The sequence below is a fragment of the Olea europaea genome, chromosome 15 (genome assembly GCF_002742605.1).
Source record: "Olea europaea var. sylvestris chromosome 15, O_europaea_v1, whole genome shotgun sequence".
Lineage (NCBI taxonomy): Eukaryota > Viridiplantae > Streptophyta > Magnoliopsida > Lamiales > Oleaceae > Olea > Olea europaea.
Genome location: NC_036251.1, coordinates 11,314,063 through 11,328,410, shown reverse-complemented (window position 1 = coordinate 11,328,410; position 14,348 = coordinate 11,314,063). Strand labels below are relative to the sequence as shown.

The 14,348-nt window shown below is 36.3% G+C and overlaps 1 protein-coding gene across 1 annotated transcript; it reads left to right on the top strand.

The window, feature by feature from the left end:
* Nucleotides 1-5,611: 5,611 nt before the first annotated feature.
* On the top strand, nucleotides 5,612-6,680 carry LOC111410980 (zinc finger protein AZF2-like). Its single transcript, XM_023041565.1, has one exon. The coding sequence runs from the start codon at nucleotides 5,655-5,657 to the stop codon at nucleotides 6,519-6,521; it is 867 nt and encodes a 288-aa protein (XP_022897333.1). The 5' UTR covers nucleotides 5,612-5,654; the 3' UTR covers nucleotides 6,522-6,680.
* Nucleotides 6,681-14,348: the final 7,668 nt, after the last annotated feature.

The following is a 14,348-nucleotide window of genomic DNA, read 5'->3' as shown; positions in this document are numbered from 1 at the left end:
CCCGATGGTCTAGGCTTAGCCATTATAGGACAAGTATACGTGTCTCCTTTGACCAATTCAACCAAACACATTTTGGCTTGATCGTATGACTCGTCGCTGATGGTATGAACGTAAAATTTGGGTCTTTGTAATAAGTCCCTTTACTAGAATTTTTCATCTGCTCTTCTTCTCTTATCAGTCGTTCATACCTAATCACATTCGCACTCAACTGGAAAAGGTCAGAAAATTCCTTATCTTGGAATTTCTTTTTTAAATCAAAGCTCAAACAACCCTGAGCGATTTTGACAAATTCTTTTTCGGGCAGAGGTACAAAACACTTACTTCTTGCTGTCTTGAATTTTTTTTGGGGCAGAGGTACAAAACACTTGCTTCTTGCTGTCTTGAACCTTTGGAGAAAACTTTCTGTCCATTCGTTTGGCATTTGACGTAGATTCGCCAAATCAACCAAAGTGACTTCAGACTCAGTTTTATAAAATTGAGCGTGGAATAATTGTTCCAATTGTTGCCATATTTGAACAGAGTTTGCTAGCAAGTTGATGAACCAGGAGAAAGCTACTCCTGTTAATAAACTAGGGAAAAGCCTCATTTTATGATAATCAGTTACGTTACCATTTTGCAGTGTGAATCGTCCTATGTGTTCTAGAGTAGACACTTCCCCTAAACTGGTAAACAGTGAGAATTCTGGCACTTTATACCCTCTAGGCCATGGATATGCTTGGTCTACCCAATCAGGATATGACTTTGTGTAAGTCGGCCTAATGACAGGACGCACCCCAAAAGCCATCTGATCCTGTACGATTTTCATAATCTGATTCCTCAACATGACATCGGGGTCATATGGAATTCCTACAGATTGGTTAACCGGTTGATTTGCATGAGGCCTGATATTCGGTCCTTGATTGGCAACAAAGTTACCATGATTTGGGCGTATACGATTAGCCTGAACATCTATTCCCTCATTAACACGTGGGGTATTCTGTCTATTGTTTAGGATATTATCTCTTACATTTGGATTACCCCCAAGTTAGGCATACCACTACCATTGTTCTGATTTGGCACTGCACCACCCCCTTGGTTTGAAGTAGAGGGACCAGAAAGTGGTTCTATCCCTTGATTCGGATTTAGGACTGAGGGATTATGTCCCACAATTGTCCTAGTTTGAAAGTGGTTTGCAAGAGGCAGAACTGGTTGACATATTTGGCCTACTAACTTATTCATTATTTCATTCAAAGTGTTTAGTTGTTTGGCCATGTTGTCATAATGTGCATTCCCATTTTGGGTAAATCTTTCTATAGTATGAATATTTTGAAGATTTACCTGTTCAACGACATCTTGTGTGAGTTCTCCAAGTAGTGCACGCATAGTTCGAGGACTCAACTCTGTCATTGGTTCGTAACGACTGTTATTGCTCTGATTCTGTCCATCTGTTCGTGGAGAGGCATGCTGCTCCTCATATCGCTCGATCACAGACTGGACTCCTCCCTGACTTGCTGCTTCCTTATCAGATCTCTGAGGCATATTGTTTCACCTTTTGTATTTTCAACACCAAAAACCACTGTCCCACCAGGGGTGCCAAATTGTTTCGCGTGGGTTAGTCGCTAACAATTAAAAAGGGATCAGACGATTGTGTAAGGGACAAACCTCTTGAGACAAAAATCAATAAAAGGTCACAATTTATTCAATGATCACAAATCACAAATTTTATAAGTCATAACTTATTATACGATCACAAATTATTAAATTATCGATCATAAATTAACAAACTTTTAGGTCTTATATCATTTATTGGTCACAAATATTTATTTCATTGATCACATATTGCTTACTGGCCACACACTTAACTGATTTATTAGTTACAATCAAACAAATAATGTGTGACCACTACACAATTTGTGACAATCGCCGCCAGAGTCAACACCAACGCCGCATGACAATGGCCAGCACCACTATCATCTCTACCATCTCAAACAAACTAACACTACCACCAAAAGTCATTGTGATCAATGAAATGGAAATACCATGGCACCACCACAGCACCATGGCATCACCACCATCACAACCACAACCACAACACCATGAGAACTACTTTCGCTACCAAATAAACCACAATTAACAGCGGCACCACCATCCAAAATTACTACACAACCATTCCACCCAAAAAACCACCACACCACAAACACCGCTAGCTGCAAGGGCCTAGTGGACTCTGGCTATCATCATAAACACAGCGAACGGTATTGTAATCTCACAGCTTGGGATCTCTCAGCGCTAATCTACTTGTCGGAATCTCACAGACAACTCTATCGTCGCTATGCAACGACGTCGACCAACACCATTCTCAGATTAATATCACCATCGAAATCTATATTCCTCGCACAGAATGAAATCTAACGCTAACTCACCTCGCACAGCTCTCAGATTGACGTTGTGCATCGCTCCACCTTGTAGATTGACGTTGCTCGTCTCTTCACCTTTCGCAGATCGAAATCTCACGCTGCCCCTCCTCCTGCAGCTTCTTCAGTGTGTAGTGCGTGGTAAAGAGACAGAGACAACGGTGAGATATGAACAGAGAATGGAAAGGGGGAAAAGAATAGGGTCAGGGGCGAGAGATTTAGTGTTTGGCCATTTGGGAGTTCAAATTAAGGATGCGGGTGCATATATTAACTTAATTAATATTAAAAAGCTTAAATTATTATCTGACTTTTGAAAGAAAAACTTTCGAATCTGATTTTTGATTTGGGCATTTTAAAACTCTGGGTAGATATAATTTCCACAATTAAATATCTGAATGAATATCAAGAACCAAAAAATTGAATAAGAACTAAATTTACTTAATTTTTTTTATATTAAATAAGTAAAAATATTTAAATTTTTTTCCTGTTACATTTGTCAACTAGTTAATCGAGTCCAGAATATTATTTTCCTATTTTCAGCCAAAACTTAACTTTGTAATTAAAATTTTAAAGAATCAAAATTGAGTGACCTAAATACTAACAATACTTCAAAATATTTCATATATATAATCATTGCGATGGAATCGCTGATATTTTAGTATTACTATTTTTTTTGGTAATTTATATACATTGACAAATGGATCGTATTAAACAACTTATTTATTTATAATTTTTAAATTGAATTACATTATTTTGTAAGAGTTTAGATTGAACATTTTACTAGTTGAATTAATGTAATATTGTTGTAAATATTAAAATTTAATTATAGTACGAAACTCCATCAACAAATCAATCTCATTCAGTTCCATAATTAAATTTGGACATGACTGTTTAACTTACTAAATACCCAAAATTCTGGTTCGATTTTTTTTTTATGTCATTCTTATTCTCAAACTTTTCATTAATTAACACATTTTGTATTTAATAACAATTTTATCTCCAAAAGTCCATTGAAATGACGTAAAATATCTTATTTTTCTATCATGTTTTTAAAAATAAAAAAATAAAAAGTATGAAAAAATATTTTTTTCCTCATTTTAAAACATGAAAACAAAATATTTTTACATAAATCATCATTAAAGATGAGACATACTCATTAATGAAAAATTGAAGATAAGAATTCGACGAAAATAATTGCTACAATGAACAAAGATTGAGAAGTTTTAATGCAATTAAAATGTGGTGTAATAAATAAAAATTATGGTCTCTATATAACCATCCTAATATAAATAATTAAAATAATCTAAAGATAAAATGACATTAATGCCCTTTAATTATAAAAGAAAACAGTTCATCCCAATTCAAATAGTTAGTAGAAGCTAACATTCCATTATTTTGAATGAAATGTACATTTTTACCTTTTTGCGTTTACTTAAGTTTGGTTTCTTTAGTTTGAGTTTCGGCTTAAATTGTTAATCCTATGTTGCCTAATTTTTGCTTGTTTATGTGCATGAATTATTGGACAAATATGTAAATTTTCTTTGCAAATTAATGAAAAAAGTAGTAGAAAATTAGACTCTCGACAATCGAATTGTATGGGTTGTTTGAACAAAAGATCTGTCGTGGCCAGTTTGTAGGTGTTACCAGATCACGTGTCATCATAAATACAATTGAATATTCATGTTCATTCATTTTCTACTCTCTAAGTATATCAATAAGATTTATTTGTTCACTCATACCTATATTCGTAGCATAGACAAGGAAAAAATTTACTAGTGTTGAGTGCTTTACAAGAATTGGACTAACTCAATAAATCGTTGTCATCTTATAATGACAAACATACCCTTTTTACATGGGATCATCTAACATGCTTATCGTTTTTCGACATACAGCTCATACGGATAAAGTTCTCTCCAATCGCAATATGTAATCAAGACCCATATAATGTTGTTTGTGAATATTATATTTTCTGTAAGTCACTCTTATCATGGCAATTAATATTTAAAAAATAGCTTTTAGAAATGTGATGACACATTTAAATTAGTTTTTTTTTAGCATAAACATCATCAAATTGAAGCTTAAATCTCGACCAGATGGGGAGGTTTGGATATACAGATCCTATTTTAATGGTCAAACCAAAGTAAGAGCAGAGGAAGACATGAGCCTAACCTCTGGAATTATATCAAGAGATCAAAAGAGCAAATGAATTGAAAATTTTTAAAAATGGAAGAACTTTTTCCATTACAATAAACAAACAAACACATTATAACAAACAATTTACATCACCTAAAAGACACCAACATAAGAAAAGTCACAAGATTCAAGTACAATGATGTGTTTAATAGCAGTAGAAAAATTTTGTTTCGTGCTCATATCCTTCACTGGCTTTCCTTGAACCTGTAGGCATCCCGATTCAACTTATATCGGCAAAATAAATTTTGTGATATCACATAGCATCCAGTTATTTTTTATTTGGGTTATATCCATGCTATATTTAAAATACATTGAAAGTCATTCACCTTTATTCGTTATCATATTTATATCCTTAACTTTTTTTTCGTTACATTCCTATTTTTATCATTTTATTAATAAGAAAAATTGTCTTTAATCATGTTTTCTATGAATAAATATTATTAATTTATTGTAAAATGAGGGTCAAACATTTAATCGCATTTTTGCATTTTTATTAATATTTTTTCTTATTTTAAGATGACAAATGAGTCTTTTATTATATGTTAAGGAAAATTTTAGAGAGCAATCATAATCAGAAATAATTTATGTTAGTTTGAAATTAAGAATGCAATGAAAAAAGTTTGAAACATAAATGTGATAATATGTAAAGATTAATCATTCATACAATTAAAATGTAATTTAGTTATTAAAAAGTTCGGGCCATTTAATTTATATGATACACAAAATACGAAGAACACCAAAGTTCCTTTGAAAATTTATATGGTTAAGTCATCTTCGGTAGTTAGGATTGTAATGGATAGAAAAAGATATGGTTAGGACCCAATTAAGGAAATTTGCTCAAATAATGCCACGTATGTAACGGTATTCCTTAATTACGATTTGAATTTCTTACCATATTCAATCAATCCCAGTCCGAAGTACACTCCAACCCCTGAAAACCAGTCCTAATTACACTCCAACCTCTGAAAACCCTATAAATATATTCAATCACTCCATATTTCTCAAAATCTAAGATTAATCGTTCCTTCCTTTCTTCCACAAATCAATTTTTTTTTTCACACAGTGAATATGGTTACTGAAGGATTAAAATCATTCAACAAAAGAAAGCGATCGCATTTTTATCGTAAACCAACAGATGTTGAATACACAGCCCTCGCCCTCCTTAGGCTTTCACGCTGCGACGAGGCTTACTGGACCCGTCCAACTACCGCGGTGGAATGGAGGAAGCTGGCCCCAACAACAACCGTAGGAATCTACGCTTCAGCCTCCGTCAATGTCATGAATGGTATTGAAAATTATCCTCCGCCGGCCCAGAAACATGAGTCACACCTAGGACTCGGTGACCAAGAAACAAGTCATCGTGATTGTTCTCAGTTCACCACCGCTACTTGTCCAACCATCAGTCCCACCGCCGCTGAAATCATTGAAGATGTAAATCCCGCCGTCGCTAGCACTAGTGAAAGAACAAAGTCCGCTTTAGCCTCCATCGGTGATGACAAGAAATCGACGAACCCCTTTTATTATCCTACAATAATGGCCTCTTCTGTGGACCAGAAACATGAGTCGCACGAATGTGATGTGTGCGGCAAGTGTTTTCTCTCGTACCAAGCTCTCGGCGGCCACAAAACGAGCCACCGCGATAAGGCTCAATTTGCCGCCACAACTGCAATCACCAACGCCTCTAATATCTCTCATCTCAACCCAAGCGGTAGGATTCACGAATGCAACAAATGTCACAAAACTTTTACCACTGGCCAGGCTTTGGGTGGCCACATGCGGCTGCACTATGAAGGCGTAATCATCAGCAGCAAGAAAACCAGTGTGATGAAATCCGAGGGCGGCGCCTCCAGCCACTGCAACAGCAACGGGCACTTGGCTCACGACTTCGACTTGAACCTCCCCGCCTTACCGGAAGATGAAAGTTCTATTCCATGAAAGAAAAAGCGTTTGGATGAATGAATTGTTTTATAGAAATTGACTGTTTTCTTCTTCTTCTTCTTCTTCCTTTTTTTTTTTCTGGAGAAATATTCTTGTGGTTCTTGTTATTGGTAGTGCAAGTAGTAGTTTCACCTGGGAAAGAATTTTAAGATACGAAGAGAGAATTGTACAATTTTTTTCTTTTTTTAATCAAGTAAACTTGAATTTCTAGTTGTCAAAGAATTTGCAGAAAGTGGGAGATCGTACACAGTAGAAATCTGCATTATAAATTTATTTAGCTCAAGTTTGAGCTGCATTTAAAGAAAATAACTGCAATTATAAGAAAATTTGATGAACCAAAAATAAGTTTAAAGTTTTGAATTCGATACAAAATAAATTGTAATAAACATGCAAAGTCTGATGTTTAATTTCAAGCTAAACTTACAAAATCATCATTGTGAAAAGGGATATCGGGCGAGGATTTGACTTTGAAGTGTTTTTAATCAATTCAATTGTCAATATCCGTTTAGATAGAAACAGGGTATGAAAATTGAAAAAGCCGTAGTAGTGAAAATCGTCGCTGAAAATCTGGGGGAAAGAAGTGGACATGTTTAAATGATGTGGCAATAGAATGCAATATCATTATGGTGTCTTTCTTATTATATTTTGTGTTGAAATAACACATGATTCCTATTGGTTTGGCTAAAAATCAATTTTTTTAGTAGAATTTTATAAAAATCAATGAAATGTATAATTGAAAAAAGTTGTGAGTTCCATTAATTGTATCAATGAAAATAAGTTCTATAAAATAGGAACGAAACAGGGATAATAGGTCGTTGATCAAATGTAGTTTAATATGATATTTTATTCGCAAGGACGAAATAGTTTTCAAGTCGAGTCGAGTTAACTAAAAAATACAGTAAAAAAATAACTGCACTCAGTCAGTTAATCTCACACTCACAGTCAAAAATCTCTATAATACTCTACCAATTCTTGTGGACTTCTCATAACTGTCATTAATTTACTAGTAAAAAAATTTTGAACAAAGGATTCAACTGCCATGTCATTACTTTCTTGATAAATCAAGGTAGCCACGTGATAATTATTAATTAATTGGTCCTCCATTTATATATTATAGTTTCACTAAGTTCGTGTTTGACATTCAAAATTTTTAAATTCATTTTTAACAACCACATTGTATCAACTTTTATGAAAATCAAGTAAACTTTTGATTTTTAATTAAATCAAACAGTGGCTAAGTATATAGTTGTCGGATTATTATGCGGCCCTTCCATATTATTTTTACAAATCAACTTGGACAACGCCCACAAATTTAAAGAAAGACGTTATGATTATTAACGATTGATAAAATTTGATGAAATATAAGATTAAAAATTATGAATCTCGTAAAATATTTAATTATTGAGTTTGATTTAATCTCGTAAAATATTTAATTATTGAGTTTGATTTATATTTTAATTTAGATTTTTAATTGAATCAAACAAGACCGGGTTGGATATCCACTTCGGGTAGGTGGCCTCCCTTATGAAACCACTGCGGCTGAGTTTGTTCACTTCGTCATTCAGTGCCTCGTACCTTTCCGAATTGAGGGCACGCCTCTTCTGTCTATGGGGGCATAGGAGGGGTTGATGTTAAGGTGATGGCTACTGATCCTAGGATCTATTCCCACCATATCTTCATGCTTCCATGCGAAGACATCCAAGTTCCTTTTCAAGAAACTTATCATCTCTACTTTCGTTTCAGGGGACATTGACTTTCCTATACACAAGACCTGACTAGGGTCTTCTGGATTAGCGGGGAAAGTCTCCAATTCTTCTATTGGGGTCGCATTTGGTTCGAAGTCAATTATTCGGGGATCTAACTCATCAAGAGGGTATCCTTGTTCAGGGGTCTTTTCCATGTCGATGTCTTCCTCTTGTTCAGAGGTATGACCTTGTTCAGGGGCGTTGAGCATTTTCACGTTTGTACTGATTTCAGCGGGAACCTCAGTTAGGATTACATTAACAGTTCGGGGCTCGAACTTTTGCAGGGAGTTTAAGTAGCATGTCTTGGAGCCCATCTGATCGCCTCGGACCGTAGCAATCCCATGTTCGGTTGAAAATTTCATGCACAAGTAGTGGATGGACATGACAGCCCAAAGACCTTTCAAAGCGGGTCTGTCCAATACTCCATGATAAGTCGATCTGTGATCTAACACCAAAAATTTCATGAAGTGCTAGGCCACTAGGGGTGCCGAACCCGTCTTGACAGGTAGAACGATCCGCCCTCGTAGGATGATGCTGTCCCCAGTGAATCCGAATAGTGGGTCAGTCATGGGGATCAACCCATGCTCAATTTGCATTTTGTCAAAAGTGGAGCCGAACAATATGTTCACGAAACTGCCATTGTTAATGAGCATGCGTTTCAATCTGTTTCTAGCCACTACTGCTCTTACAACCAATGCTTAACAATGGGGGTGGTGAACCCCCTTTGCGTCTTCCTGGGAGAAGGTAATTCGGGCCATCCTATCGGCTGCTTGCGACTCGTTTACAATGTAAGTAATCATTGGTGGGTCCTTTGCTTCCCTTGTGTAATTTCTTTAGGCGTTCCTGGTCTTGCCACCGACGTGGGGTCCCCCAATGATAGTATCGATTTCCTTGATGGCCTAGTTCCCAGGAAATTGGGCATGGTTTCCCTGTCCATATTGACCTTGGTCCCTTGATTCTCTTCTCCGAGGCAATTGTTCTCTGTGCCCTCTCTCTCCCCTCCTCGGGGAGGCAAATTTGCGAGGATATTCGTTCCTGCTGGAAGGGTGTGGGTTGCTTCGATCAGGGCGTCGATTGGCACCTCGGCACTCACTAGTGTCATGCCCATAGAGTTGATGAAACGTACAAAACCTTGCTCCTTCCAAGGGTCTGTTTGCCCTTTTCTTCTTCTTTCTCTTGTTATCAGCTCTTCCAGATGGTCCCGCTTCAGCAGGGGCATTCTCATATGCCAACACCGGTACTGCATTCAATGTGGTGGAAGCCAGGGCCTGTCCGGACATGGGAGCTATTGTATGACCTACTTGGGTCCATTGCTGAGTAACAAGGTGTGTTGCGGGTTCTCAACCTACCTACCTCTGAGGCCGAGGGAGTCCCTGCGCGGCACGGTTGCAATGATCAATCATTTCTTCATTCACAATTTCCACTCTCATCATTTCCACCAGCTCGTCCCTCCAGAACAAAGTGTTCATGTTGAGCCCACCTTCCAAGGCTGAAAGGGATTCTCTGTCAGTGACCTGTTCGCAGTAGGTGATTTCGTCTGTAAACCTGGCGAAATAACTTTTCAGCGTCTTCCCAGGGGCCTGCATCATATCTTGCAGGCGTTGCACTGGTGCCTCTCCTTCCCTGTGTGAGAGGTACTGGTTCAAAAATGCTTTCTTCAAATCTGGACAACTTCTAATGCTTAGGCGAGGAAGCCTTCTGTACTACACTTCGGCGGCCCCGCCTAGTGTTAAATGGAAAGCTCTGCATTTCAAAGCGAGTGAGGCTCCCCTTAGGCTCATCTGTGTCATGTACTTGGTGAGTTGCTTCTCCGGGTCCCCCTTTCCTTCATACTTGGAGATCTTAGGGGGCATGAAATTTGCTAGCATTGGGAAGCTTCAGATCTCCCTTGAGAAAGGGAGGTTATCATCATTGTCGTCAATCTCATAAGATCGACAAGGCCCATCTCACCCTTTATCATCTTGAATGTTCTGGGGAGGTGGAGGTGCTTCTCCTCGACTTCCCCAATCGACTAGGTTCCTCCTGTCCTTCCTATTTCTAGGAGGAGGAGGAGCCTGCTCTTGTTCCTGATCTAGACGAACCGATCTTCTTATCGGACGGACCCTATTGCTAGGGTCCTCCCCTATCCAGTCGAAGACCCTTGCCGACCTTTGTTCCCCGTATTCTTGAGGAAAATTGTCGCCTAAGTGTGGTTCTGATGGTTGGCTCCCTTGCACATAAGATGTGGCTTCGGCATTCATCTCTCTTTCGAGGGGGCGTTCTGTGTACCGGCTCATGTAGCCTCGGGAATGAGATACTGGGGCTTCCTACATCAGATAAGATCCTTGGGGCATTGAGCTTGCATGAGGAGTTCATACATTGCCATATTCTGAGCTGCGATGTCTCTCATTCCCGCAGCTATTTGAGCCATTCCTTTAGTGAGTATGGTTGTTATTCCACCTCGGCGACGCCGGTGATGTGGTCTCTGATGAGTAACATTGTTATGGAGTACCTCTTCTTCAGATGCCTCTCTCATGGGGTTGTCGTCTTTATGGCTATAGCTCATCCTATCTCCTTTTTCAAGGGTGGTGAGAACTTGGATTGTAACTCGACTTTGTTCTTTTTCAAGAAGGTCCCCTTTTTAGGGTTAGTCGCTAGTTTTACGGTAACTTCTCCGATGGAGAATGCAGAACTTTGAACAGGAAGTTTTCCCACATACGGCGCCAATCTGTTGACCTCGAAAATTGGACCTTCCAGGTGGCCAATCGATAGCTACTCCACGTATTCCTCCCTGCGCACAATCAACACACGATCGGGACCAGCGGGGGTAGTGGCGGCTGTATACACTCCGACGGTTAAGTCAGGCTTAGGTGGTCGGAACAGTATCCAGAGGTTGTGCAAAATAATAATAAGGGGGAGGAGAAAATATATAAACTTGCTATGGAGTGCTATGTAGTAAGTGTTTCATTACTTTTGCCTCTTGCCAAACCTTGGGTATTTATAGATAAGATGAGCCGTTGGATGTGGGACACGTGTAGACATCTGACGGTATGAGGCATTCGCTGGCAGGCGTCAATCAGCCGCGTCTGTAGAGTGGGAGAACAGCTTGTTTCTCCTGAGTTGAATTGACATAAAGTTGATAAGTCACATCAACTAGCCTCATGGAGATGTTAAATCAATTTAAACCTTAGGTACAGAGAGGATCTTGGCACAAATCTCTTTCTGAAATTGGCGGCGGATCTTCTAATAAGGGTCCACTTGGCCTCGACCTCGGAAGCGAGGAGTCTCGGTCAATTCAGCAAGATCGCCTATACCTCGCAGTGTGCTACTAGGTTGTTGACATTGGTGATATCACTTCGGAAACACTTGAGACGGATGTCTATCAGGTCGGAATGTGTGGTGGTGGACGTTCCGAGGCGGATTGGTTCAAATAGGGGCGTAACAATTTCTTCTGTTGAGTAAGAAACCGAAAGTGAATAGAGAAAATCTAAAGACCAGATGAAAGGGTTTTCGGGGGTTACTCAAGAATCAGGAGAGTCACTAGAGAACCAGCCTAACTAGTGTCAAAGCTTTGTATTTGGGCTAGACAAATCCGAACCTGATCCGAACGAATATCTTCAAGAACTGACGTATCGTATAAGAACTAAATTTATCTAATTTTTTATATTAAATAAATCAAATTATTTTAATTTTTTCCTGTTTCAAATAGTTAATTGAGCCCAAAATATCATTTTCCTATTTTCAGCCAAAACCTAACTTTGTAATTTAAATTTTAAAGAATCAAAATTGAGTGATGTAAATACTAGCAATACTTAAAAATATTTTATTTATATAGCTTCTAATTTATATTTCAATTTTTTATATAGATTTGAAGGCTTGAAGCAAAGAAATCAATGCGATCGAATCACTAATAATTTATTATTATTATTTAAGTTTTGGTAATTTATATACATTCATAAATGGATCTTATTAAGCAACTTATTATTTGTAATTTTTAAATTGGCTTACATTATTTTGTAAAATTTTACATTGAACATGTCATTAGTTGGATTAATGTAGTGTTGTTTTAAGTATTAAAAATTTTAATTATAGTACGTAACTGAATTGAACTAAACTGAGCCAATTCAATTCCATAATTAAATTTGAACCCAACGATTTCACTTACTAAATATCCAAAATTTTAGCTCGATGTTTCATGTCGTTCTTATCCTCAAACGTTTCTTTAGTTTAACACATTTTGTATTTAATAACAATTTTATATCCAAAAGTCCATTGAAATGAGATAAAACAACTTATTTTGCTATCATTTAAAAAAAAAAAAAGTACGAAAAATATATATTTTTTCCTCATTTTAAAACATGAAAACAAAAATATTTTGATATAAACCATCATAAAAAATGAGATGTACTCATTAACGAAAGATTGAAGATAAGAATTTGACAGAAAAGTTAAAGTAATAATTGCTACGATGAGTAAAGATTGAGAAGTTTGATGCAATGAAAATGCGGTGTAACAAATAAAAATTATAGTGTCAATATAACCATCCTAATATAAATAATTAAAATAATCTAAAGATAAAATGACATTAATACCCTTTTAATTATAAAAGAAAACAGTTCATCTCAATTCAAATTTAAAATTAACGAATCTTTCACTCTTCATCTTCTCCTAACACTCAATTTTTTCAAAAACTTAGGACGGGTATCTCGTGAATAGTTAGTAGAAGCTAACATTCCATTATTTTGAATGGCAAGTACATTTACACCTTTTTTGCATTTACCTAGTTTGGGTTTCTTTAGTTTAAGTTTCATTTTTAATTGTTAATCCTATATTGCCTAATTTTTGCTTGTTTACGTAGATTAGTATGAATTATTGGACAAGTATGTGAATTTTTTAGCAAATTAATGAAAAAAGTAAAAGAAAATTAGAATGTCGACAATTGAATTGTTTGGATCATTTGAACAGATCATCTGTCATGGCCCGTTTGTAGGTGTTCCTATTCCTAGATCACTTGTTATCATAGATACAAATTAATATTGACATTACTATCTAAGTATGTCAATAAAATTTATTTGTTCCTGATCTAAATTGTTGAGTATGTTGTGAGCATAATACCTAGCTAATTCTAACGGTATTTTCACTCATGCCTATATCCATAGCATGGACAAGGAAAAATAATTACCAGTGTTGAGTACTTTATAGTTGTCATCTTGTAATGACAAACTAACACTTTTACATGGAATTGTTGAACATGCTTATCGTTTTTCGATGTACAACTCATACATATCATATAAAGTTTTTTCCAATTACAATGTGTAATTGAGATCCATAAGTTTATTTATTCGATCTTATTGTTATTTTTTTTTTAGATTTTACTGTTCATATTTTATGCAACAATCTATATCAATAATATTTCAAAATATTAGAAAACTAATATTGCTAAACAGGAGCATTGCATAAATGTGAAGTTATTTTCAGCTATGCAACAAAGAAGGCATTTTAAGCAAGATTAATTCTGCTAAAAATCATATTTTAGTAATTAATGTTGTGATGAAATAGCTGATAAATGTTGAGAATCTCATGGGATATATAATTAAAAATGAGTTTAGAAAAATGGATCCATAAATGGGCTAAATGTATTTATCCAAACTATTCATTTAATCATTTTATGCATCTAGCCCCTGTTTTTTATAGATTAAAATCATATTTACAATAAATTTTTATAAAAGTTTACGAAATATGTGGTTGAAAAGTTGTGAATTTCACAAAAATGTGCGATTAAAATTAATTGTTGATTTTTTACTTGGGATTCAAATTAGATTTTAAGCTATATCAAACAAGGGCTATTACGATGCAACAAATTTTGTAGTAACATACTCTATGCAATATTTTTGAACATTAAAGCTCCTCAAATAGGGATTGCAAATAGATGTTGAGTTGTCAACCTGTGTGGATAACTTTTTTTCAAAAAAAATTGTCCAATGATGTTGCGCCACACGTCCCCCTATTTTTTGACCTTGTAATTGAGCTTGTTTGCGTAGTGTGATAGATTTACATATGTAAAATCTTTTGTATTGAAAATTTACCATGGTGATAAAGG